Here is a 23967-nt window from a genome sequence, read left to right as displayed (position 1 = left end):
CGCTCTGGCCCCTTCTCGGGGCGGGAAACGTGTAGCAGTGGCCCAGGCCACACGCCAACACTGACACGCTCGTGGGGACAAACACCTGGAAAGCGGGTGCTGGACAGGTTGCCACAAGCCCTCCTAACCCCGGACGGCAGCTCGGCCTCCGTCCGTCCGATTCCTCGAAGCCACCTGCCAGGGACAGGGCGGTGGGGGGCGGGGCAGGGGCCGGCGGCCAACCACGACGTTTTGGGAAACAAGGTTTTTACCTGGGTATTTTCATTCCTCGATGTCACAAATACCCGGTCACAGACTTTACTTGGGATGTCAGAAAACGACGTTTTAAAATGACCCATTTTTGCAGCCTGTTCTCTGGCCCCTCTGCCTCTGGTAGGTTCGTACAAGGCAAATGGGGAATTTAGAATAGGAGAAGCAAGGAGGTTAAAACATAACAGAAATAACAAAACAGCAAAACCCACTGAGAGACTTCGCCTGGAACTCGTCACAGACGTACTAAAAATAAACGGTAGAGGGTCCCACTGCCGGGCTCTCCGCTCCCTCCAACGTGTGATGCCTCTGACAGTCACACACGCGCCCAGCATCGCGACGCATTAACACAATGTGTGGTGACCACCCGGGACGAGGCAGGTCTGAGGAGAAACGTCTACCCACGAGATGGGAGGGCTGCCACGGGAGGGTCCGGGTCCACACGGGACCCCCGGGAGCGGGGGGCCAGCCCCCCCGGCGCGAGGCCCACTGCCTGGCCCAGGGTGGCTCCCAGCACAGATGCACCAAAGGCCTTTTGGACAAGGCCACGCTGGAGGCAAAGCCCGGCAGACAGGGTGACCGTGAAAAGCACCGACGACCGCCCCTTGTTCCAGAGTCACCCTCGGCGGCACCGGTCGGGCTGCCCACGGTCTGTGACGCACGGGGCGCACGCGTGCGTGAGGAGCGTGTGAGGGGTACAGAACGAGCGTGCCCCCACCTCCCCACACGGCCACCCATTCCCCGGAGCATCCCCCTGCTCTCCTTCCACAAGAGCCACAAAACCTGTCCCGCCGACCCCCAGCCAGGCGCCCCCGGCACCCGTCAAGTGTCCTGGGATCGTCCGGCCCCAGAGCCCCTGCCCGCAGCACAAGGTCTGATGCGAGACGGGGCGGGACCGACGTGTGGGAGCACGTCAGCCACTCTCTGCTCACACACCTGAGGGTCCACGGACACTGCTGTGTTTTAAAGTCACAACGACCGTGTGACGCGGTTCTCGGCTGGGGAAATGAGCCTCAACGTGCCTGTCAGAGCGTGCCGAAAGCCAGGCGGCCCGTCAGCGAGGTACTCGGCTTTGGGTCTGACTTCACAGCCAAGTCCCGTGAACCGACCGCGGCATCCAGGCTGCTCAGAATATGGCAACGGCTCCTTAAGTCCAGGGAAATAAAGTGAACAGAAACGTCGTTCCCACTTTTAGTCTTTATTAGCCATAGCGATTTTCATCACTCCAACACAAAATCTTAGGAAATTTCAGCGCTCACGAAAACAGAGTTGTCAAAATACTGTTTTTTTTACATTGAACATGAAAACAGGTTGCCCGTCCCAAACCCCGAACACAGACGATGGACCTACTTCCTGCAGTGGTGCTCGGGAGACCGCTGCGTCCACACGGGCCGTGTCTCGTGCCCCGCACGCTCGCACCGCAGGCCCCTGCAGCCCTGCTACACTCAGCGCCTCCCGCTGTGGGGGGGGCCCCCCGGGCCTTGTCCCCTCCGGCGCCCACGGGGTGCACTAACCACACTGTGCGCTAATCCCAGGATGGCCAGACACAGCGTGGCTGCCTCCTCCAGGGCACTGGGTGGCCGCCACGGTCCCCGAGCGCCCCCAGAACGGATCTTCGGAGCGTGTGTGGCTCGCTCTCGGGCTGGCACCCGGAGCGTGTGTGGCTCGTGGCCGGTTACACGTAAAAGCCAAATGCCCTCGAGTGTGGTTGGAAGAAGGACGTCCCGGGGGCCCACGGCTCTGCTGCCCCTTTAGCTGCTTCTCAGGCTGGTCTGTCATTTGCTTCGGGACAACTGGAGTTCGGCCGGAGACATTTACCGAGTGGGCACCCTAGGCCTTTAAACGCTCACGTGTGACCACGTGTGACCAGCATCATCTAGCGGAGACAAAGCAAGGATGTGCGCACATCTCTCCCCTGCGGACGACAGGCACGCTGAGGTGGGACCAGGGCCAGCAGAGGGAGCCCGAGTCTGTCCCTTCGCACGAAGGCCCCCTGCGGGTCCCACCTCGCAGACGGCGGGCTCGGGGCGCCCAGGGCACACCTGTAAGCCTGATGTGGGTTTTGGCTCAGATGCCAGCAGCTCAGTGATTTCGGCCTGAAGCCTTCGAACGAGTACTTGCTGTTGCCCTGACAACCGCCCATCAACCACCTTCTCCACCACGTGACCCCAGGCCAGAGCAGTCACCCCCCCCCCCCCACCGTGCGGTGCGCACCCCTCCCGCGCCACCTCTGCACTCGGCCACGCACTTACGGGACAGAGAGTGGGTGCCCTTGGGCAGGTACTCCAGCAGCAGGGAGCTGTCGTCCCCGAGCACGTCCGCCTTGAGGGACAGCAGGCTGTTCTTACTCATGAGTGCCGCCCGCAGGTTGGCCACCGCTGCGGCCTGCTGCAGCGCCTCGTCCTTCTCGGGGGTGAGGGGCGGGCCCAGGTAGCTGGCCTCTCCTCCCAGGAGACCCTCGTCCACGTGGCCGTACAGCTCAGCCCTCTCCCCGCGGCTGTCAGAGCTGCTGGCTTCGGCGACAGTCAGGTCCGCGCCTGGGGGAGCAAACACACAGAGGACACGCAGGTCATTTAAGACTCTCCAACCGGAAACAGGCACGTTTAGGAGAAGCCAGGGTGGCGGGCCGTCTGAGCACCCAGCTGCTTTTGCCAAGCCCACCCCCGTCCTGCTGGCGGAGGCCCCTCGCCTGCCCCGGGACGGCGGCGAGGCCGCGGCCTCGGGCGGAAGCTCCACTCGGCACGGTGGGGGGCACGGGACAGGGGCTGTCACGTTCCTGCAGCGTCTTCACCTCTCAGAGAAGAGGTGACACGGAGCAGGGGTCCAGGACCGAAGGGCCACGAGCACAGGCTCTCGGAAAACCTCCGGGGTCTCAGCTTTGGCGACGGGCTCCGGGATACGACACCAAGAGTGCCAGCAACAGACGGACACACCGGGCTCTGGCAAAACTAACAGCTCCGACGTCTCAGAGGAGGCTACGGAGAAGCGAGATGGGGCTCCCGGCTGGCTCCGTCGGAGCAGCAAGCCACACTCGATCTCGGGGTCCTGAGTTCAAGCCCCAGGGCGGGTGTGGAGTCCGCTTAGAGGTTTAAAAAGGGGGTGCACCTGGGGGCTGAGTCGGCTGAGTGTCTGACTCGATTCCAGCTCAGATCATCATCTCAAGGTCCCGTGTCGGGCTCTGCGCCGGCCGCTCGGAGTCTGCTTGACGCTCCGTCCCCCACGTCCCCCACCCCCACAATAAACTTTAAATTTTCTTTTGAAAAAAGGAAAGGAAGAAAGACGACAAGCCGTGAGGATGTTTGCAGACCACAGATCCGACTCGAGATCCTGTTCAGAAGAGTTACCGACGCTTCCAACTCAATAAAGAGACAACCCGATTCTAAAGCGGGCAAAGGACCTGAGTAGGTACTCCTCCAAAGAAGATCCAGAAATGACCAGTGGGCAGCATCCGACACCCTCAGTCCTCAGGGAAACGCACCTGAGCCACACCGCGAGGCCACTGCACCCCGAGTGTCAGACGGTGACGAGGGCTGAGAAGGACGTGCGGGAACCAGAGCCTTCTCCCCTGCGATCGTCCTATGGCGTGGCCGCTGGGGGACAGCCTGACGCCCCTTGGAGGAGCCGGTGCCTGGAGCAGCGGGGACCCACGTGCACACTCACAGTGACATGGGTCACAACAGTCAGAAAGAGGAAACGGCCCGCGTCCAGCAGCGGCTGACAGACGGACGAGACGGCCCATCCTCACGGGGGACTACTGCCCAGCCGCGGAAAGGCACGAGGCACTGACACACGCTGTCCCGGTCGCAGACCCGGAAAGCCAAGGCGGCGCGTGCAGGCCGTTGACCCTTCTGAGCCCCGGTGAGTTCCACCAGGAACCTCAAGGACAGATGTTCAAGCAGCCCTCTGCGCCCCTCACACGGCCCACCCTGCGCATCCCGGGCCTGGCAAGGACGCCCCCGCCCCGGGCTACGGCTCGTCTGTGCAGGGAGGTTCTGGAATAAACGCCACGTCCAGGAGGCTGGAGCGTGAGACGGAGGCCGCCTGAACCTTGGACTCAGGCTACGTCGTTTAGAAAAAGCTGGCGAGAGCACCAAGCGTCCAACCTCAGTCTGAAAAGCGGGCTGAGTTCCCAAGATTCGCTTGTGAGTTAGTAACGTAGGGTCTTCCCTCATCTGGGACCGTCACATGCTCGTGTGCACACGCGCTCACGCACACCCCCACGAATGCACAGACAGACGCAGTCGCTCACACGCACACGTGTGGGTGGCACACAAGCTATGCTGCCTCTGGACAGAACAGTGACAACAGCTCTGTTTCCAGGAAGACCCTGCCCCCAGGACACGGCGTCAACGTGACACGTGGCTCCCGGCAGACACGTCACGCCAGCTGCATGAGCGACAGAAAGACACGCAGGGTAACTTCCTGATGCCAACCTGTTTTATTATTTTTTCTAATGTTTATTCATTTTTGAGACACAGCTTGAGCGGGGGAGGGGCACAGAGAGAGGGAGACGCAGAATCCGAAGCAGGATCCAGGCTCCGAGCCGTCAGCACAGAGCCCGACGCGGGGCTTGAACCCACAAACTGCAAGATCATGACCTGAGCTGAAATTAGATGCTTAACCAAGTCACCCAGGCGCCCCTGAGTTGTTTTTTTTTGTTTTAAGTTTGTTTATTTGAGAGAGAGAGAGAGAGAGAGAGAGAGAGAGCACGTGTGTGAGTGGGGGGAGGGGCAGAGAGAGCCTATCCGTGCAGAGCCTGACTCAGGCTGGATCTCACGACTGTGAGATCATGACCTGAGCCAAAATCAAGAGTCCAGTGCTTAACTGAGCCACCCAGGCGCCCCAACAAGGTGAATCTTTTTGATAAAAAGTGATAGTTTTCATCATCTTGAGTTTGGGGGCAACTTTAAAAAAATTTTTTTTTATTATGTTTATTTTGAGACAGAGTATGAGTGGGGGAGGGGCAGGGAGAGAGGGAGACACAGAATCTGAAGCAGGCTCCAGGCTCCGAGCTGCCAGCACAGAGCCCGATGCGGGGCCCGAACCCACGGACCGCGAGATCATGACCTGAGCCGAAGTCGGATGCTCAGCTGACTGAGCCACCCAGGCACCCCACTGACCTCTTTTTAATAAATGGAGCAAACAGGATTAAAAATACCAACATTTAGGGGCGCCTGGGTGGCGCAGTCGGTTAAGCGTCCGACTTCAGCCAGGTCACGATCTCGCGGTCCATGAGTTCGAGCCCCGCGTCGGGCTCTGGGCTGATGGCTCAGAGCCTGGAGCCTGTTTCCGATTCTGTGTCTCCCTCTCTCTCTGCCCCTCCCCCGTTCATGCTCTGTCTCTCTCTGTCCCCAAAATAAATAAACGTTGAAAAAAAAAAATTAAAAAAAAAAAATGCCAACATTTAATTGTAAGGGCTACATGTTACATGTAAAGGTTTTATTCTAGAGGGAAATACAATGTTTTTTTTCTCTTCTACAAATGATACATCTTAATACTTGAAAATTTAGATCACAATCTTTAGCTAAAAGCAGAAAAGAGATTATGATGAAAATAAGCAGAATGTTTAAATGATCAAACTAGATCAGGCAGTGTTAGTTGCAAAGTGGGGTATGAGCAGATTCGGAAGAGGAAAGAGTGGGTTCCAGCCACGCGAGGCCTAGAGTCTGGGGGGACACGGCTGTCGTGGAGGCAGGAGGGTCGGGAGGGTGAGGGGCGCTGACCTCACAACCAGGGTGTCTTGGGGGGCACGGTCTGGTCGAGAGCCAGCACCCGGTTTCGAACGTCTCCCCAAACCTCCACTCTTCACAATTCCCAAAAATGCTCACAGGGTGCGTTTGACAGTGTTGGTGTAGATGTCACAGCCCTGTCCCGCCCACCAAACGGGCACCCAGTGTGTGCCCTGTGCCGACACCACCAGTGGGATGGACAGCCAGCACCGCCAGGGCACTGTCCCCCCCCCCCCCCCCCCGCAGCTGGTCACAGCCCAAATCACACCCGAATAGGGTACAATCCAGTTCAGAAAGATTAAGTGTGCACTTCATCTAGAATTCACCTCCTCGCTCTGTCAGCAGGGTAATTCAGTGGGTAAAAGACCAGCTTCTGGCAAACAGTATCGGAACGAGGTACCTACATACGAAAATCAATCCGAACCACAGACCGGAGCGTCACAGCGAAATGTGTCAAACTTCCAGGAAAAGCACACAGGGCTCAGCAGAGATGTCTGCGATAGGACCCAAGGAGTATGTGCCGTAAAAGAAGAGTTCGCAATTCGGGCTTCATCAAAATGTGAAACGCGTGCTCCTCCAAAACAACGTTAAATGAAAACATGAAACAAAGACGGGGAACGTCTGCAGAGCACACGCCTGGTGAGGGCCTGGCGCCCAGAACACAGCAAGGACGCTCAGCTGCGATGGGAAGGCCCTCAAGACTCGAGCAGACACTCGGGCAAAGCAGACAGAGCGCCGGGGGCAGGTCCAAGCGGGGCTCCCCGCAGCCAAAGCCTCAAACCTGACGGCACAAGCCAGCCTGGTGGGACCCTCGCCACGAAAGCCACGCGAGTGACTGATAAACAGGGAGACAAGAGCAACCACGTGGCCCACGAGGGAGCCGCCAAGGGGAGGGAGGAGAGCCACGCCACTCGCTCCAGAACGCTGCAAGTTCACCAAGGAACGACCTCCAGCCTCGAGGATGATGCACGGCAGACAGCACCTCGCACGAGGCCAGCGAGAGCCTCAAGTGCCAGCCCCCGGAGCTCACCCGCGAGGAACCAACGCACGTCCGCACGGGGGCCTCCCAGCGCGCCCCCGGAGCCTCCTCGTCGCACCCGAGACCGCCCAGATGACCCAACGTCCACCAGCAGGACGGGGGCGACAGCCGGGGATCAGAACACCAATTCTAGTTCTGGAAATACAAGATGACCCCTGACGCCCATGGCAACGGCAAAAACCTCACAGGCAAGCGGAAATCCCAGACGCGCGGGCAGATTGCCGGCTGCCAAAGATCGGGGAGGGCAGCACCCCGGGGTCCTTGGCGGCGGCTGTGGCAGGGGAGGTCTGCGGGTCCTGTCCGTGTCCGGGTGGGGGGGTGGTGAGTGGAAAGGGCAGGAGGGTCCTCCCCGGCAGTGAAAGTGTTCTCTATCCAGACGGCAGAGGTGTCCGAGGGTGTCAAAACTCATCCAACTCACTGCCCAGGGCACTTACAATTAAAAAGACGACACGTGGGGCGCCTGGGGGCTCAGTCAGGTAAGCTTGGGCTCTTGGTTTCAGCCCGTCACCATCTCACGGTTTGTGAGTTCAAGACCCACGTCGGGCTCTGCGTGGACGGCACAGAGCCTGCTCGGGATTCTCTCTCCCTCCCTCTCTCTCTGCCCCTCCCCTGCTCATGCTCCCTCGCGCTCTCTCTCTCAAAATAAATAAATAAACTGAAAAAAAAGTAAAAAAGACAACACGCCAAGCTATGGAGGATGCGGGGGGTGCGGACGCTCAGGAAAAAGTCTGGCAACTTCTTTTTTTTTTTTTTTCTTTTTTTTTTTTCAACGTTTATTATTTATTTTTGGGACAGAGAGAGACAGAGCATGAAGGGGGAGGGGCAGAGAGAGAGGGAGACACAGAATCGGAAACAGGCTCCAGGCTCTGAGCCATCAGCCCAGAGCCCGACGCGGGGCTCGAACTCATGGACCGCGAGATCGTGACCTGGCTGAAGTCGGACGCTTAACCGACTGCGCCACCCAGGCGCCCCTGGCAACTTCTTATAAAGCTAAAGTCACCTGTCCTCTGAGACCCAGCCACGGCACTCCGAGGCATTTGCTCGAGAGAAATGAAAACATATGTCCACAAAACAGGCTTTTGCCGAAAGTGTTTGCGGGAGTCTTACAACAGCAAAACCTGGCTACTGCCCAGGTGCCAGGTGACAAGAGGCTGGGACACGAGGCACAGCCAAGCAGGTGTGAGTGGGGAGCGCGTACTCCGTGACGTGGCTCGTGGGACACGAGGTTTCGTCCAGACAAAGCGCTGGACAGGCTAGGTCGACCCACGGCAGAAAAAGGTTAGGGGCCGCGGGGCTGGGGCAGGGATCGATGGCCGGAGGCGGAGGGGACACTCTGCTCCGAGGGGGCTCAGGCGCACGCATTTGTCTAGACTGGTCAAGGGGTGCGGCGGGCCTGGTGTGCGCAGGGCGTGGGAGTGTGCACACGGACCGAACCCCAATGAAAAACTTGCTGTGCTCTGGAATGAAATATACTGATCTGCCAGGTAGTTTGAAAGGCACCAAAAAATAAGATGTGTTTTTGGACGATTAGGTGAATAAACATACAATGAAGCAAATGTAGCAAAACGTTCAGTGAAGAATCTGGCTGGTAGACATGCTCGTTTTCTTTCTTTCTTTTTTTTTTTTTAACTTTTCTCTAAGAATAAATGTTTCCCCAATAAAATGTTAAAGAGAGAAACAAGAAATTGTTCAACCCGAAATTGTTCACTCGAAATCTGTGCAGTTTACTGCATGCATATCATGCTTCAAGGAACAGAAAAAAAGAATGGCAATTTTCCCCACAAAACCTTGCTAATTACACGTATGCGCCATGGGGAGGCCGATCGTGGTCCTTAGACGTCCAGGTCCCCGTCTCCAGGGCCTGTGAGTGGGCGACGTCATGCAGCACGAAGGACGGAGTCAGGGGCCCTGAGGCGGACGACTGTCCCAGGTTATCCGGGTGGGTCCGTGTCAACACAAGGGTCCTTCTAAGGGGAAGAGGGCGGCAGGGGGGGCCGGACTCAAGGAAGACAGGGCCTCCGGAGGCTGGAAAAGGCCAGGAAATGTCCTCCCCTGGAGACTCTAGAAGGAACGCAGGAGCCCTGCCACCCCACCCCCGACTTCTGGGAGCTGGAAGACAGTGAGGCCGCGGGGCACACGGTAACTTCTCGCGGCAGCTGTAGGAAACCCCCGCACCCCCGAGAAGCACCTCCAGAACACAGCAGGAGAAGCACGTCCAGAAGCGCTGGAAGGTGTGGCGGCAGTGACTGTCACAGCCCAAACCAGAGGCAGCCGGAGCCGTCCACATCGGCACGGGAGCGGACAGTGCGCGTTCATGCGGTGGAATCACCCTCAAGTTCAAATCGAGACAGGATCCAGTGAGACGGCTACACGTCTGCGAACCGACCACAGAGCAGCGAAGGCTCCCTGCGGATGGGACAGGCACGAGAGCCTGAGCTCCAGTAAGCTGCTGGGGGCGGCCCCCTGCACTCGGAGAGGGGACAGGCTCCTTTCCGCACAACCCTAGAGCACACAGGCCGTGCGAAAACACATTCCCCGGCTGCCTAGCAAAATGGCAATCACACCAACTCAGGCACATTCCACCGAGATCCCCCTCCCTCGTGGGCCGCACTTCGGGGATCCTGAGTGCGAGCCTTTGCCGGGCTCCCTGTGTCGCCTGAGCACGGAGTGCTGCCCGACTCCTGGGGCTTCCGGAAGCACCTTCTCCTCTGGCTCCAGCCTGCCACGGCCTCACGACGTGGTCTGCCTTGACCTGCAGCAGCCCAGGGCACGCTACGGCTCGTCTGCCCGGTGGCTCCAGGCGGGACGTCCTCCCAGCTCCCTCAGGCACCAGGCTGAGCCTGATGCCCGTGAGAGCCCTTCAAGGACGCATCCTTCACGAATGCGATATTCTAGAAAATCCAGATGCAAAGGGAGCACCTGCATTTGAGCTACCCCAGCAGCTCAGCAGAGCCGAGTTCATAAGGGTCTTGAATCGGGACAGTGATTCAAAATCATGGCCTTGGGCGTGGATGAGCCAAAGGTCACAGGGCACGACCCCCAGGCTCCTCCACCTGCGGGGCCCCTTCCCAGAAGACCGCACCGCGCAGGCAGCTGGCTCCTGCCACCGTCCGGCCTGCTCTGAGGAGGACGCGGCCGAGTACGTGCAACCTACCTGCGCGTGTGGACACCACTTCCCCCGAGCTGCCACACAAGTGACCGTACGAGCGAATTCCAACGACACCTCGGAGGCCACTAGGTTCACACGCTCTTGGCCCTTTTGGAAAAAATCACTCTCCAACGCCAAGAGGCCTCGGAATCGCCAAAGCCAAGCCGGGGACACAGGCGGGCCTGGCGGCAAAGCCGAGCATCCGAGCACCTGCCCTGAGCCTCCGAGGGATGTGCGAAAACCACCTGACAGTTCTTCTGGAACAGGGCCTTTGCTCCTGCAAGTAGGAGAATTTGAAGGCATTCTTCCCTAAGAGGTAAGGAATCTTTAGTGGAAACAAACCGGCCCCCACTGGGGATCACAATGTAAGCTTCCAAGCCCAGCCCCTGGGCCAGGATGGAGGGATAAACCACCACCACCACCAAGGGCAGAAACCACCCTATGCGAGCCTCCAACCCCACATCCCTGCCTCAGCAGCTCAGAATAATCTAACAGAAGCTGTTCGCAGTTGCCTTGGAAACCCAGGGGATTTAAGACATTAACAAAAGTACACGGTCGAAGTCACTTGTTGGAATCTAAAAACACCTTCTGCTTGACTACTGCACTCAAAGCCCCAAACCTACAGGCCTGAGGAGAGCACAATCCTTACTGCGCTGATGGGCCCTCAACCTCAAGGCCCCCCGGCGTCACAGCCTGCTGGGCGGCCCTCGACACCCAGGACGGGACTCGCCAGGACAGGACTGCGGCACCGACCGGCCCAGAAGGCTCGACACGACGCAGCTGTCCTTAGGTCACGTGCCACAGACTGCTTCTCAGATTTCGGTCAGAGCCGGTGAGAGGTTATAAACAGTTTGGAGCGCACGGAGTGTCCTCTCCCCACAGCCAGCCAGCAGGGAGACGGCTCTTCGAGCAGCTCAGACACTTAACCTTCTTCTTCAGTGAACCTCCAGCAGTTCTGGGGTGCTGCCCATCAGGGACCTTTACAACGTCCAGACACACTTCTGCTGTCACCAGACTGGGGGTGGGTGGCTACTGGCATCTAGTGGACGGAGGTCAGAGCTGCTGCTGCCCTAGGGCGCCCGGGACACCCCCGCGGCAGTGAGCCATCCAGCCCGAGGTCGAAAGGCTGTGTTTCGACCAACCTGAAGTGAGCATTCAGGGGTCTGGCCCTGTGCTTTGGGCTGGGAACACACAGTGACAGAGAGTGACAACGAACACAGGTGACAGCGTGTCTCGGGGAGGTTCCGTTCAACGGGTACAGAGTCTCGGTCTGGTAGATAAATGGTAATGATGGTTGCCATAACAGTGTGAACGTATTTAATCCCAATAAATTATAGACTCAGAAATGGTTAAAACAGTAGAGGTTACGGCACGTAGATCTCACCACGATAATAAAAGCTAACGCATGGAGAGCTGAGCGTGGGAGCCAGAATGTCCAGGGGCCCGCCAGCCCTGCCTGGGAAGCTTCCTTCCTGCCCCCAAGCACAGGATGCTTGGCAACTGTGACACTTTTCAGGGCTATGACCCTAGCTTGCTGCCTTCACGCCTGTCCGTTCTCGTGTTGCAGGTGATTTGTGACCTTCCCAGAGGGGCCTCCCCTGGACGAGAACTTGCTAAGAAGCTTCTATCGTGCTCTGGACCAACTCTGTTCCCACGAAGATCCTTCCTCGGCCTCTGGACCCCAGTGCACCCGGGGCTGGGCTGGGGGTGGAGGGAGCCTGCCCCCCAGTCCGCGATTTGGAAGGGCGGCGTAACAGCAGCCGTTACGCGCCCAGGACCAGGAGGGTGTCTGGTGTTTCAGCAAACACTTAACGTATCATCCACTCTCTGGGAGACAGGCACAAAACTACCATGCAGGGTGCGAGGACCAGCTTCCGCAAAGCTGAGCTTAGAGCCACCTTGAACCTGACGCACAGGGTCTGACGCGGGCTCAGCGCCCCCTCCCCGCGTAGCACAGCAACGCCCAGCGGCTGCGAGAAAAAACATGTATTACTTTGAACCACTGGACCCTCACTTACTGGAAACAAGGAAACATCCCTCCTTGCGAGGGGGGCTTTTCAGCCGGAAGTCTTCAAGTCCCCCCAGCTGAAGACAAGCTTTTTACCAGGGATAAAACAGGTGCGTGTGACGGCCTGTCCAACACTCACAACAGTGACCAAGACCCCGGTGTGGGGACAGAAAATGCAGAGCTGAGGCCATGGGACCGTGAGGGTCTGAGGTGTGGGGTGGGGTCCCAACCCACCTTCACGTCACCTCACCGGATGCACTTTTGCACCGCTTGACGTTTTCACGTTTCAACCTTTTAAAATTAAGTTCTCCTAAGCAGCGTTGACGAAAGGCTCCCTGGATAAAGGAACACAGACCCTCAAACCGCCCCCGCACCAGACGTCACCCCCTTTTGCAGCTACTGACCCCTCGGCGACAGAGAAGCCCTACGCCATCAAGTGGCCTCTGTGCACCAGGGACGCGGGGGCACCCAGAGTCACACTCCCTGCACTCACATAATTTGCTGCAAAAGGAGGCGGCCCGTGGGAGGCCCCGGTGTGAGGCTGGCCCACACTGCTTCCCCTGCAGCACAAGCAGCGCGTCTGGGCCGCCAGCGTCTGAGCCCCGCCCATGAAAACAAAAGGCTTACTTGAGTCGCGGCCGCCGAATGGCCACCCGGACGTCGGAAGGAAAGGGGCCACCGGGGAGCCGGCCCGGCTATCGCCCTCCGCCTGCTGTGTGATGTGCCGGACCGTCTCTTTGTTTTTCCGGTTCTTCCTGCGGCCCGTGGGCTGCCAGCCGTCCCCGCCAGCCTGCTCCGAGAAGGAGTTCTGTATCACCGCGTCCCTGGAGGAAGGGAGCTCACTCCCTCCGTAGTGAGACGGGGAGACCTGCTCTTCCTTGACGCGCAGAGACCCGTAGCCCACGTCCCCGGGCCACAGCGGCTGCGAAGAAATGTCGTCGGGGCCGTCGGCCTTGGGCTCCTGGTCCTCCTTCCCGTAGCTGCTGCCCCCTTCGTGGCAGCTGGCGATGGCCGAGTCTCCGGAAGAATTGGCGGGGCTGGTGCGCCGGGCCAGCCACGGGGAGATGCTCCTTCCCGCCATCACGGCCGAGATGAGGGCGTCCGTGCTGCTGCCAGGAGGGGCACTGATCTCGAACTCGGAGAGCTCGTCCGAGGCGTCGGGCTTGATGCTGATGTCCAGCGCGGCCTTGATGAAGTCGTGGCAGGCCTGCACGATGTCCGTCATCTGCAGGAAGCTGGCGGCGGACATCACCTCGATGACGTTCCTGCTGGTGAGGGCCAGGTGGGCAGAGTACATGAAGTCGATGATGGCCTTGAAGCCCTGCGCCGTGACGATGTCCAGGTGCGTGACCGTGGCCTGCTCGGACGTCTTCTGCACCTGGCAGTACAGCGTCTTGAAGTAGCGGCTGCTGCCGAGCAGGACGTTCTTGTGCGCCTTGAAGACCTTGCCCTCCACCACGACGCACACATCGCACAGGACGCCGTGCTGCCGCTGCTCGTTCAGTTCCCGCAGCAGGTGCCGGTAGTGGGACGCAATCTCCATGTCTTCCTTTCGGTTGTTCATCTGGAAGCCTTGCTGTTGCTCCTCTACGGACTCTGTGGGGGCAAGAACGGGACAGTTACCCAGGTGGCCGGCAGAAACACGCCCGCGGGAGTCAGGCAGAGTGCCGCGCCGCTGTGCGCGGGCGGAAGAGACGGCAGTTGTCTGGCCGAGCGGCCACCGGGCGGGATGCACCCGAGCGGGGCTCTGGGTTCCAGGCTGACGACAACGGACACGTAGTCCTGAACGGAACCCCACACGCGCTGGCTGCCTCTCGGAACAGACAGCAAACGGTCCACAAAGAAGGCAAACGCCCGTCGGCGGCCGAAGCGAGGTTCCCACCCAAACGTAAAATGCCGGTGACACAACCCAAGGGAGATTCACCCTCACCCTCCAGGACGTATCTTTAAAGACGAAACAAGGCCTCCTACACAGGCGACGCCCACACAGCAGAAGGGCCCGGAAGCAGACATTGCAGCCTCCCAAACTCCAGCTCAAACCAGCTCGAGGGAGGAGGCCTGCAGGGCCCGAGTGCCCAGAGGCGCCAGCGGCTCCCGACGGAAAGCCCTCTGGTTGGCGCCCTCCTGGTACGTCTGCCATGTTCTCCTTTCCTCTGCTGCCGGCATCACCTTCCCAGGACGGCCAGAACCCCGTGCCCCAGGCCAGGGGCCGTGAGAGAACCAGATTCTCACGCAGCCTGGAGGCCCTGGAAGGCCCCGGGCGAGGAAGGCTCCAGGCGTCTCCCCGCTTCTGCTCATGGCTGGCAGTCCTCGGCCGGAGAAGAATCACCAGTTTCTGCTCTCACGTTCACCCACCTTCTCCCTGGAAGCCTGTGTCCCAGTGTCCCCTTCTTACAAGGACACCAGTAATATTGGACACCCTACTTCGTCATCTTAACTAATTATATCCAAATTAGGTCATGGTCTGAGACACATTCGCCCCCTAACACTCCCTGAGAAAGACAAGGTAGTTAGAGACTGATCTTCCCACTTAAATACTCCATTTTCCAGCTGGTTAGTCAAGCAGGAACTCTCACCAAAGATGCCAACGTGTGTTTAATGGGAGAGAACTAAGCTGGCCGAGTGTAGGGTCACTGGCCTCTTTCCCGTGAGGGCTGCTTCCCCAGGACCTCCAACGCTTCTTTATTGACTCAGAGCTGTCACCACACACCCACCTTCCTTTGGTCATTACAATACGTATCCAAACACCACCTGAAGTCATCTCTAAAATCCATTACCCCAGTACCAAAACCAGATAGAGCCATTACAGAAAAAAGAGACCTACAGGCCAATATCCCCGACGGACAGATGCAAAAATCCCCGACAAAATCCTAGCAAACCGAATCCAACAGTGCCTTAAAAAAAAATCATTCACCACGATCATGTGGGACTCATTCCTGGGCTGCAGCGTGGTTCAATAGTCACAAATCAATCAATGTGATGCATCACATCAATAAGAGAAAGGATGAGAACCATACGATCATTTCGACAGATACATAGGACACATTTGACAAAGTACAACATGTACTCATGATAAAAACTCTCAATGAGTAGGTTTAGAGGGAACAGACGTCAACATGATAAAGGCCGGATAAGAAAAATCCACAGCCAACATCATATTCGATGGGGGAAAACTGAGTGCTTCTCCCCTAAGGTCAGGAGCAAGGCAAGGATGCCCACTCTCACTCCTGTTATTCAACACAGTCCTGGAAGCCCTAGCCTCAGCAATCAGACAAGAAAAAGAAACAAAAGGCATCCAAATTGGTAAGGAAGAAGTGACATTTCCACTATTTACAGATGACATGATACCACATACAGAAAGCCCTAAAGACCCCACCAAAAAACTACTAAAACAAACAAATTTAATAAGGTCGCAGGATCCAAAGTCAATGTACAGAAAACCGTTGCATTTCTAAGCACCAATAATGAAGCAGAAGAAAGAGACATTTAAAAAGCAATCCTGGGCACCTGGGTGGTTCAGTTGGTTAAGTGTCCGACTCTTGATTTCGGCTCAGGCCATAGCCTCATGGTTCATGGGATCGAGCCCCATGTCAGGCTCTGCGCTGACAGCACGGAGCCTGCTTGGGATTCTCTCTCTCCCTCCCTCTCTCTCTCTGCCTTCCCTCTGCTCACACGCTCTCTCTCTCTCTCAAAATAAATAAATAAACTTTAAAAAATCCTATTTGTAATTGCACCAAAAATAACATGATACCTAGGAATAAACTTAACCCAGGAGATGAAAGGCCTGTATTCCAAAAACTACAAAACGTTGCTGAACGAAACTGAAGAGGGCACAAAGAAATGGAGAGACGGTCCATGCTCGTGGTTGGAAGAACACTGCTCAGATGTCTGTTCGACCCAAAGCAGTCCGCAGATTTCATGCACTCCCTATCAAAACACCACCAGCACTCTTCACAGATCTGGAACAAACAATCCAAAATTTGTACAGAACCACAAAAGACCCCCAAAAGCCAAAGCAATCTTGAAAAAGAAAAGCAAAGCTGGAGGTATCATAATTCCAGACTTCAAGCTAAATTACAAAGCTGTAGTCATCAAAGCAGTACGTACTGGCACGAAAATAGACACATAGATCAACAGAACAGAATAGAAAACCCAGAAATTAACCCGCAACTATAGGGTCAGCTAATCTTCAACAAAGGAACAAAGAATATCCAGTGGAATAAAGACAGTCTCTTCAGCAAGTGGTGCTGGGAACACTGGACAGCGACACGCAGAAGAATGAACCCGGACCACTTTCTTACACCAGACACAAAAATAAACTCAAAATGGATGAAAGACCTAAATGGGAGACACGAGAGTATAAAAATCCTGGAAGAGAGCACAGGCGGTAACGTCTCTGACATCGGCCACAGCATCAATACCTAAATACCTCAATATCTAAAAAGAAAATACCCCGATTTAAAAACGGGCAGAAGACACGAATAGACACTTCTCCAAAGAAGACATCCAGATGGCCAACCGACGCATGAAAAAATGCTCAACATCACTCATCATCAGGGAAATACAAATCCAAACCATGATGAGACATCACCTCACACCTGTCAGAATGGCTAAAACCAACAACACAAGAAACAGCAGGTGTTGGGGATGGTGTGGAGAAAAAGGAACCCTCGTGCGCTGTCGGTGGAAATGCAGACTGGTGCAGCCAGTGGAAGACAGTGTGGAGTTTCTTCAAAAGACTGAAAATAGAAATACCATATGATCCAGGAGTCGCACTGCTGGCTATTTACCCAAAGAATACAAAAACACTAATTTGAAAGGATACACCCCCCCCCCCCGATGTTTACAGCAGCATCACTTACAACAGCTCAACTATGGAAAGAGCCCAAGTGTCCATCAGGCGATGAACGGATAAGGAGGATGTGGCATTTACATATATAACAGAATATTACTCAGCCACAAAAATAATGAAACTTGGCCATTTGCAACAACACAGATGTAGCTGCAAAGCATGATGCTAGCAAGTAAGTCAGAGGATGCCACACACCATATGACTTCACTTGTATGTGGAATGTAAGAAACGAAACTGGTGCACACCAGGAACGAGACTTAACGCTACAGAAGAAAGTGAGGGTCGCCAGAGAGGACGTGGGTGGGAGGACGGGGGCACAGGTGGCGGGTATGAAGGAGGGCCCCTGACACGACGAACACAGGGCGACGCGTGGGCTTGCGGGATCACGGTATCACACACCTGAAACTAGGGTTACACCGTGTCCTCACTGCGCTGGACTTCAATTTTGCTAATGGTTAAAAACTGCATCCGCCAAGAGAGTGGATCTTAACATTTTCATCACAAAATACGGGTTGTACCTATACGTGCCGAGAGATGTTCCCCCGGAATAAACAGATGGGGAGTAGAGAGAAACACACAATTGTACCACAAGCGGAGAACACAAGGCCTCCCAGCGGTTGAACACAGTAGGTCTATGTCACAAAGAATAAGAATCAAAAATATTTCATGAAGATGTCACGTTGCAAAGGGCTACGAACGGCAACGTTTATTGAAATTAACGAGAGGGCTTGCACAAAACACCGCCTGTTCTGGAGGCTCGGCGGCCATTTTCTGTTCGTGAGTCCAGATGCGCGCGCGCCGTTCAGCGTCGGCAGGCTCGGACCGGAGCGCTGGCTCCGGCAGCACTGGCTGTGTGGCCTGGGGAAGTTGTTCGACCTCTCTGTGCTTCAAATGCTTCATCTGTAGAATGAAAACAACAACCGTACTCGCCCTTTGGTTATTATGATCACGTGAGTTACCGTCTACGAACTCTTACGGGAAGGTCCACACCACCAAGCAGCACGCTGGCTGCCATTCTATCGTTATTAGAGAAAGTAACTGGCGAAGCACAAAATTTACCAGCTGGGATGCATCTAGGAAGGCAGGGAGAGGAGCGGGAGGGGAATGTAACATGGGGTTCGTTTTACTTTCTAAAAAACAAGAGGAAAGGTCTGTATTCTTGCTGATTTTGACTCAGAGACTCATGAACACATATTCTAACTCATCTGGCATACTTTTTAAAATTTGTATTTTTAATTCTGTTTGCTTTCTCAGAAGTGCAAGGATAACCTTTAATATTTACCTAAAAACCATCATTGCTTTCATGGAAATGTTGAAATTGACACTCTAATTTTTAGCCTCCTTTATGTTTTAGTGGCCGTAAGATTAAATTAAAAACATAAACGCCCCGTTTCACATTCCCTGGCCGGGAAGACCGGCAGGAAGAGCGTCTCCCTCAGATGGCTGGGTCCTGGGGGCTCCCGACACCCGGTCCCTCTCCTTGGCTGGCCGCGCACAGCTCGGGGCAGCGCCGGGGGTGCGAGCCCTGCCCCGACGGGCGCAGCACCAAAGTCGAAAGTGAACATGCTGCTCGCACCTTCCGTGGGGTCTGTGGTCCCAGCAGCCGACCCTGTCCCCGACGAGGCCTGGCCACCAAAAAGAAGAAACACGAAGAATGTCCAGAATGGGCCGCGGGGAGGGCTCCCGCGGTCACAGACAACACCACGGGCGCTCTATCTGGAGCACCTCAGAGCCACCTGAGGTGGGCCCTAAGCCAGGGCGCTGCCCCCCCGACCCCAGACTGTCTGAGGTGGGACGGGAAGAGGCTTTGGGAACAGACATTCCGCCCAGGTGTGACTTTACCCCTCACGCCCGGCTTTACAGGCGCAGATACACAGACGTGGAGGGACAGAGGGTCGGAAATGTGCCTCAAGTCAAGGGAAACCATCATGTAAACAAAAGGCATCAGTTTAACGCCTGAAGTCCAGACAAAGCGGTACCCGGTTCCCGGCCGTGATGGGAGCATTGACAGCTCAGGTGACCAGTGCCGGTCAGAAGCTGCTTCACCCCCTGGTTTCCTGGATGAACAACAAGTCTCTTTACTCGCCAGCAAAACGGGCTCTGTAAGAATTAGGAAAAGCAACGAAAGCAACAGAAAACTCCATTTCGCTGAGGCAACGACCACCACACAAGGTCTGTACTGCTAAGATAATTTCAACTTGCACAGAAAACCGTGGAATAAATTTTTACTGGATCAGGAGAGCTTAAATATCAGCTATGTACTTCACAGACAGTACGATGCAGCAGAAGAACCAGACCATTTTCATCAGGGAAAAATGTACACTAAAAAGAAATGGAATCTAGGGGCGCCTGGGGGGCGCAGTCGGTTGAGCGTCCGACTTCAGCCAGGTCACGATCTCGCGGTCTGTGAGTTCGAGCCCCGCATCAGGCTCTGGGCTGATGGCTCAGAGCCTGGAGCCTGTTTCTGATTCTGTGTCTCCCTCTCTCTCTGCCCCTCCCCCGTTCATGCTCTGTCTCTCTCTCTGTCCCACAAATAAATAAACGTTGAAAAAAAAAAAAAAAAAAAAGAAAGAAATGGAATCTAAAATACCTGAAAATGCTACGAAACGAAACGAAGTGAAATATCACGGGTACATGAAATACTACGAAAATATCAAGGCTACATGGGGCGTACCCAGGCTCGGAGAAGCTTCAGGAAAACAGCTGAAGTTTCGTTACAAGATGGATAACCTCTCAGCATCGGTAAGGTGCCCAAGGGGTTCCGCCCGCCGGACGACAGCAGGGGGTGGCCGTCCCCTGCTCTGAGCGGCTGCGACCCTGAAAGTGGAAGCATCCTGGGCGACACGGCCAGTCAGGTCTATGGCGTCCGGACGGGACACAGCCCCGAGGCGAGAGCACGTGCCCACAGGGCTTCTCCTCGAGGACACGGACAGCGGCACCCCTGCCTGCTCAGCCCGAGTCCACCACAGACCTGGCCACAGACACACACCTGTGGACAGGTAACCCGACCGTCCCCTCGGAACCACCTGTGCTCCCGCACGGAGCCCACAGCGCCCTCAGGAAGTCAGGGGGCTGCGTGGGACCGTGCGAGGAAGGAGCCCTTTCAAAGAGGAGCCTGCAGCCCGTCAGGGTTCCATCTCATTGCGAGGCAGGGGTCTGAGGGCCGGGGGAGACCGCAGGGCTGGCATCCGGGACGCCACAAAGGAGCTCCAGGCACCCCTCAAAGTTACACCCTCCCCCTGCCTGTTCTCCAAACTTCCATCCTCGTTTCCCCCGGGCCCCCCACTAACCTACTCACAGCCTCCTGATCTGCACACTCGCTTCTCACGGAATCACTCACGAAACCTAACACTGGGCACCCAAACAACTTGAATCCCCATTCCAGACCGGGCTTCAAAGGTCACGTCACCTGCAGCGCTGGGGGCTCGATGGGGCCTCAGGAGCCCCTGTCGTGGATAACCAGGGGCACAGCGAGACTTCACCACGTCACCGGCGAGACTCCTACCAAAGGGAGCGTCCTTTCTGGGCAGGCAACGTGCGCAATGACACTCAGGTGCCACCTGCAATCCCGCAGCCTCTGGGGAAGGTGGAGGGCGTCCCCAAGAGGCAAGAACTGAAGCTCGAAGACGCGAAGGTCCTGGCCAACGGAGGTGCCTGCGTGTGGCACCGAGCCCTGCACTCCCGCGCACCCCGTGCCCTGTGCTGGCTCCAATGACTCTGCTCGGCACGGGGACCTCGGGACAGGGATGCGGCTCCAACGGCTCCAGCACAAAGTAAACCACGCTCCAAGCCGAGTACTGGAACTGCCTCCCACCCATGGGAGCGTGTCCTGTCGGTCCACGATTCTGGCGTCGAGGATGCTGAGGGCAGGGCAGCTCCCTCACCGGTCCCCAACTTGAAGGTACAGAGCACCCCAATCCCCGGTCACCCTGGGAGTCACAGAGTACGTTCCAGGGTCTGAAGATAAGGGCGTCTCAACCAGAAAGCCATCCTTACAAGTTACCAGCAGAAGCCAGCCTGTTGAAGACACACATCTGTCATTCATTCACCTGTCACACGACTACTGGTGCTTCATGGGTAACGTCCAAATGCATCAGCGTGTCTCAAAATGCACAAGAACCACGATTTCTGAAGGCCACCGTGAATGCCACCCTTCACTGGGGGCATCATGTGTTCAAGGTCCAGGGACCGGGGTGGTATCACTTCTTCCCTCAACTGTAAGGAGCTCCACCGAGAAGACCACAGGCTCCCGGGAAAACGTGAAACAGCCAGTCTGCGCAGGGGCCCGGGGCCCCCCTGGCCAGCCCGATCCTCCCCCAGGGCCAGTCCCTGAGCCCCACTCACGAGAGACCGTATCGAATGAGGAACTCGCGTGAGACATGAGCGGCCATCACAAACACACGGGCAAACCTGTTTCACGTCAGATGTGACCTCACCTTCCTACCTCGCGCCTGTGACTTGTGTGCACCTGCTAAGCTTGATGTAACCTTTTCCTTAGGGGACCCTGGGTGGGCCCGTCGGTTAAGTGTCCAACGCTTGATCTCAGCTCAGGTCTTGATCTCAGGGTGGTGAGTTCAAGCCCTGCGTCAGGCTGCACACGGGGCGTGAAGCCTGCTTAAAAAAAAAAAAAAAAAAGGGAATCTAACAGACAAACCTTGTTTTAAATTTTTTTTTTCAACGTTTATTTATATTTGGGACAGAGAGAGACAGAGCATGAACAGGGGAGGGGCAGAGAGAGAGGGAGACACAGAATCGGAAACAGGCTCCAGGCTCTGAGCCATCAGCCCAGAGCCTGATGCGGGGCTCGAACTCACGGACCGCGAGATCGTGACCTGGCTGAAGTCGGACGCTTAACCGACTGCGCCACCCAGGCGCCCCGCAGACAAACCTTGTTTTAAAGCAGGAGGAAAATACCGTCAGTGCTACAACTGGACCACTGTGGTCCTACGGGCCACGTGCTGCCCACGGAAACTCCCCGCAGGAGAGGGTGCCGTGCAGACATCAGCGCCCACTTGACGGCCCTAAAAACCCCATTTGTAGTTACTTTTGTGATATTTTAAGTGGGCCATATTCTGAACAGACACATCACAAAACTGGCTCACCTGCCCCCCGCTCACCCGTCCCAACGGCAACCACCGCAGCGGGGCCACAGCGATGTTGGCGAGGGTGCTGGAAGCTAAGAGGACGCATCCTCCTTGGGAAACGCTCACCAGTGCCGTCACAAGCTGAACGAACACCGGGTGACCCAACCACTCCAATGTAGCGAGAACACGGGTCCACACGAGGGCTGGTACACAGACAGTCGTAACAGTCAAAACCCGGAAACAACCCAAGCGCGCATTACAGGCAAACCGGTAAGTAAGCAAGTGTTGTCCCAACACAGGGATGCAGCTGGCAGGAAGGTCTCCGCGCACCTCCAGCCCAAACGTCACTTTCTTGGACACGCGTGGATCTCACGGTAGTCGTGCTGAGTGAAAAAAGCCACACAGAGCAGCATGAGTGAACTGCCTTCTACCGGAGTTCTAGAACGTGCAGACTGATTCACGGGGCGAGGCAGGGCAGTGGCTGCAGCCAGCGAAGGGGCGGAGTCCTGAGGGCTCAGGGACCTTGCGCTGAGGGATGCGTCCTCCGCGACGGTGTCCCTGGCACCCAGGTACGTGCAGACCCACAGAGAGACACTTCAAATGAGGGCAGTTTGCTGTATGCAAGTTATGCCTCTGCAAAGTCCATTAGAAATCTGTTGGGGCGCCTGGGTGGCTCAGTCGGTTGAGCGTCCGACTTCGCTCAGGTCACGATCTCACGGTCTGTGGTTCGAGCCCCGCATCAGGCTCTGTGCTGACAGCTCAGAGCCTGGAGCCTGCTTCAGATTCTGTGTCTCCCTCTCTCTCTGGCCCTCCCCCCGTTCATGCTCTGTCTCTGTCTCAAAAATAAATAAATGTTAAAAAAAAAAAAAACTAAAAAAAAAAAAAGAAATCTGCTTTCGTGAACCACAAACCTGAGCTTTCTCACCACGTGTGGTGGGGTGGGTTTTGTCCCCCCAGATTTGTTCGTTGCAACCCTAACCCCACGAGCTCAGAACGTGGCCTTACTCAGGGACAGGTGGTTGCAGAGTAGCTGGTTCACACGAGGTCACCAGGTGGCCCCAGTCCAATGGGACCGATGGTGTCTGTGCAGGACGGAGACACAGGGACAGATGGGCCCCCGAGGAGGCCGTGGGGGAGACTGCGGGGCTCAGCCGGAGGGAGACTCGCGCAGACACCATGCCCCCCGCCGAGGAACACCACTGGTCAGCCGGCAGGGAAATGCTCCTCTGCGGAAGTCTGTGCGGCCCTGAAATTCAGCTCTGTCCTCCCCACGCAGATGTTATTTCCCACCCTGTGAAGTGCTTAGATGGTTTGCTATGTTCTGAACAACTCGAGGTGAAGACACCCACGATGAGAAATCACTTTACAGATCAGACTCTTACACGTCGAATGGTCATTGGTGGCCGGCGACACGGGAAGTGGTATTACCCGAATTTTCTCTGGTGAGAACCCACAGGCAGCGGGAGTTGCTGGAGAACTTCAGTTTCCACGCTGCAGCCGACAGCGTCTAAACATGCAACATGCAAAGCCGCCCACCGCCCGCCCCCCCCCCCCCCCCCCGGCTGCGGGTCTGCGGGCACAGCCCCCACTTCCGGCCCCTCCTCTGCCGCTTTCTGTTCCCTCTTGTCCCTGCGGCCTCCGTACCTGCCTTGGTGTCACTTCCCTCTCGGGCACACCCCCACCCTGGTCCCCCGCCCCTGTGCTCAGGTGCCCCCTTTCCACTGAAGACCGTCTGAGCAAATTTCTAACCATGGGAGCAGAATTCAGGCTCTCACTGCATCACCAATGTGATGGGGCCAACCCAGGTCTGAGGACACCACTCCCTACACAGAGACCCCCCCCCCCCCCACCCAGCACC

At 56.6% G+C, this 23967-nt stretch overlaps 1 protein-coding gene across 4 annotated transcripts in view; it reads right to left on the bottom strand.

Moving 5' to 3' along the window:
* Positions 1-23967, bottom strand: part of ZBTB46 (zinc finger and BTB domain containing 46) — a 63784-nt gene that overhangs the window by 23127 nt on the left and 16690 nt on the right. For 2 of the 4 annotated variants that reach the window (XM_045443908.1, XM_045443906.1), the window contains 2 exons: positions 12801-13769; positions 2502-2786 (listed from right to left, as the gene is read on the bottom strand). In XM_045443908.1, the coding sequence (XP_045299864.1) occupies positions 2502-2786; positions 12801-13737 (1222 nt within the window). In that variant the 5' untranslated portion in view covers positions 13738-13769. Of the gene's footprint in view, positions 1-2501; positions 2787-12800; positions 13770-21493; positions 21620-23967 lie in introns of those variants that run through there. The other 2 variants (XM_045443907.1, XM_045443909.1) reach the window with 2 other exon arrangements.

This window comes from Leopardus geoffroyi, chromosome A3 (assembly GCF_018350155.1).
Source record: "Leopardus geoffroyi isolate Oge1 chromosome A3, O.geoffroyi_Oge1_pat1.0, whole genome shotgun sequence".
Taxonomy (NCBI): Eukaryota; Metazoa; Chordata; class Mammalia; order Carnivora; family Felidae; genus Leopardus; species Leopardus geoffroyi.
The sequence above is the reverse complement of the archived record's forward strand: the minus strand, read 5'-3'. Positions and strand labels throughout refer to the sequence as shown.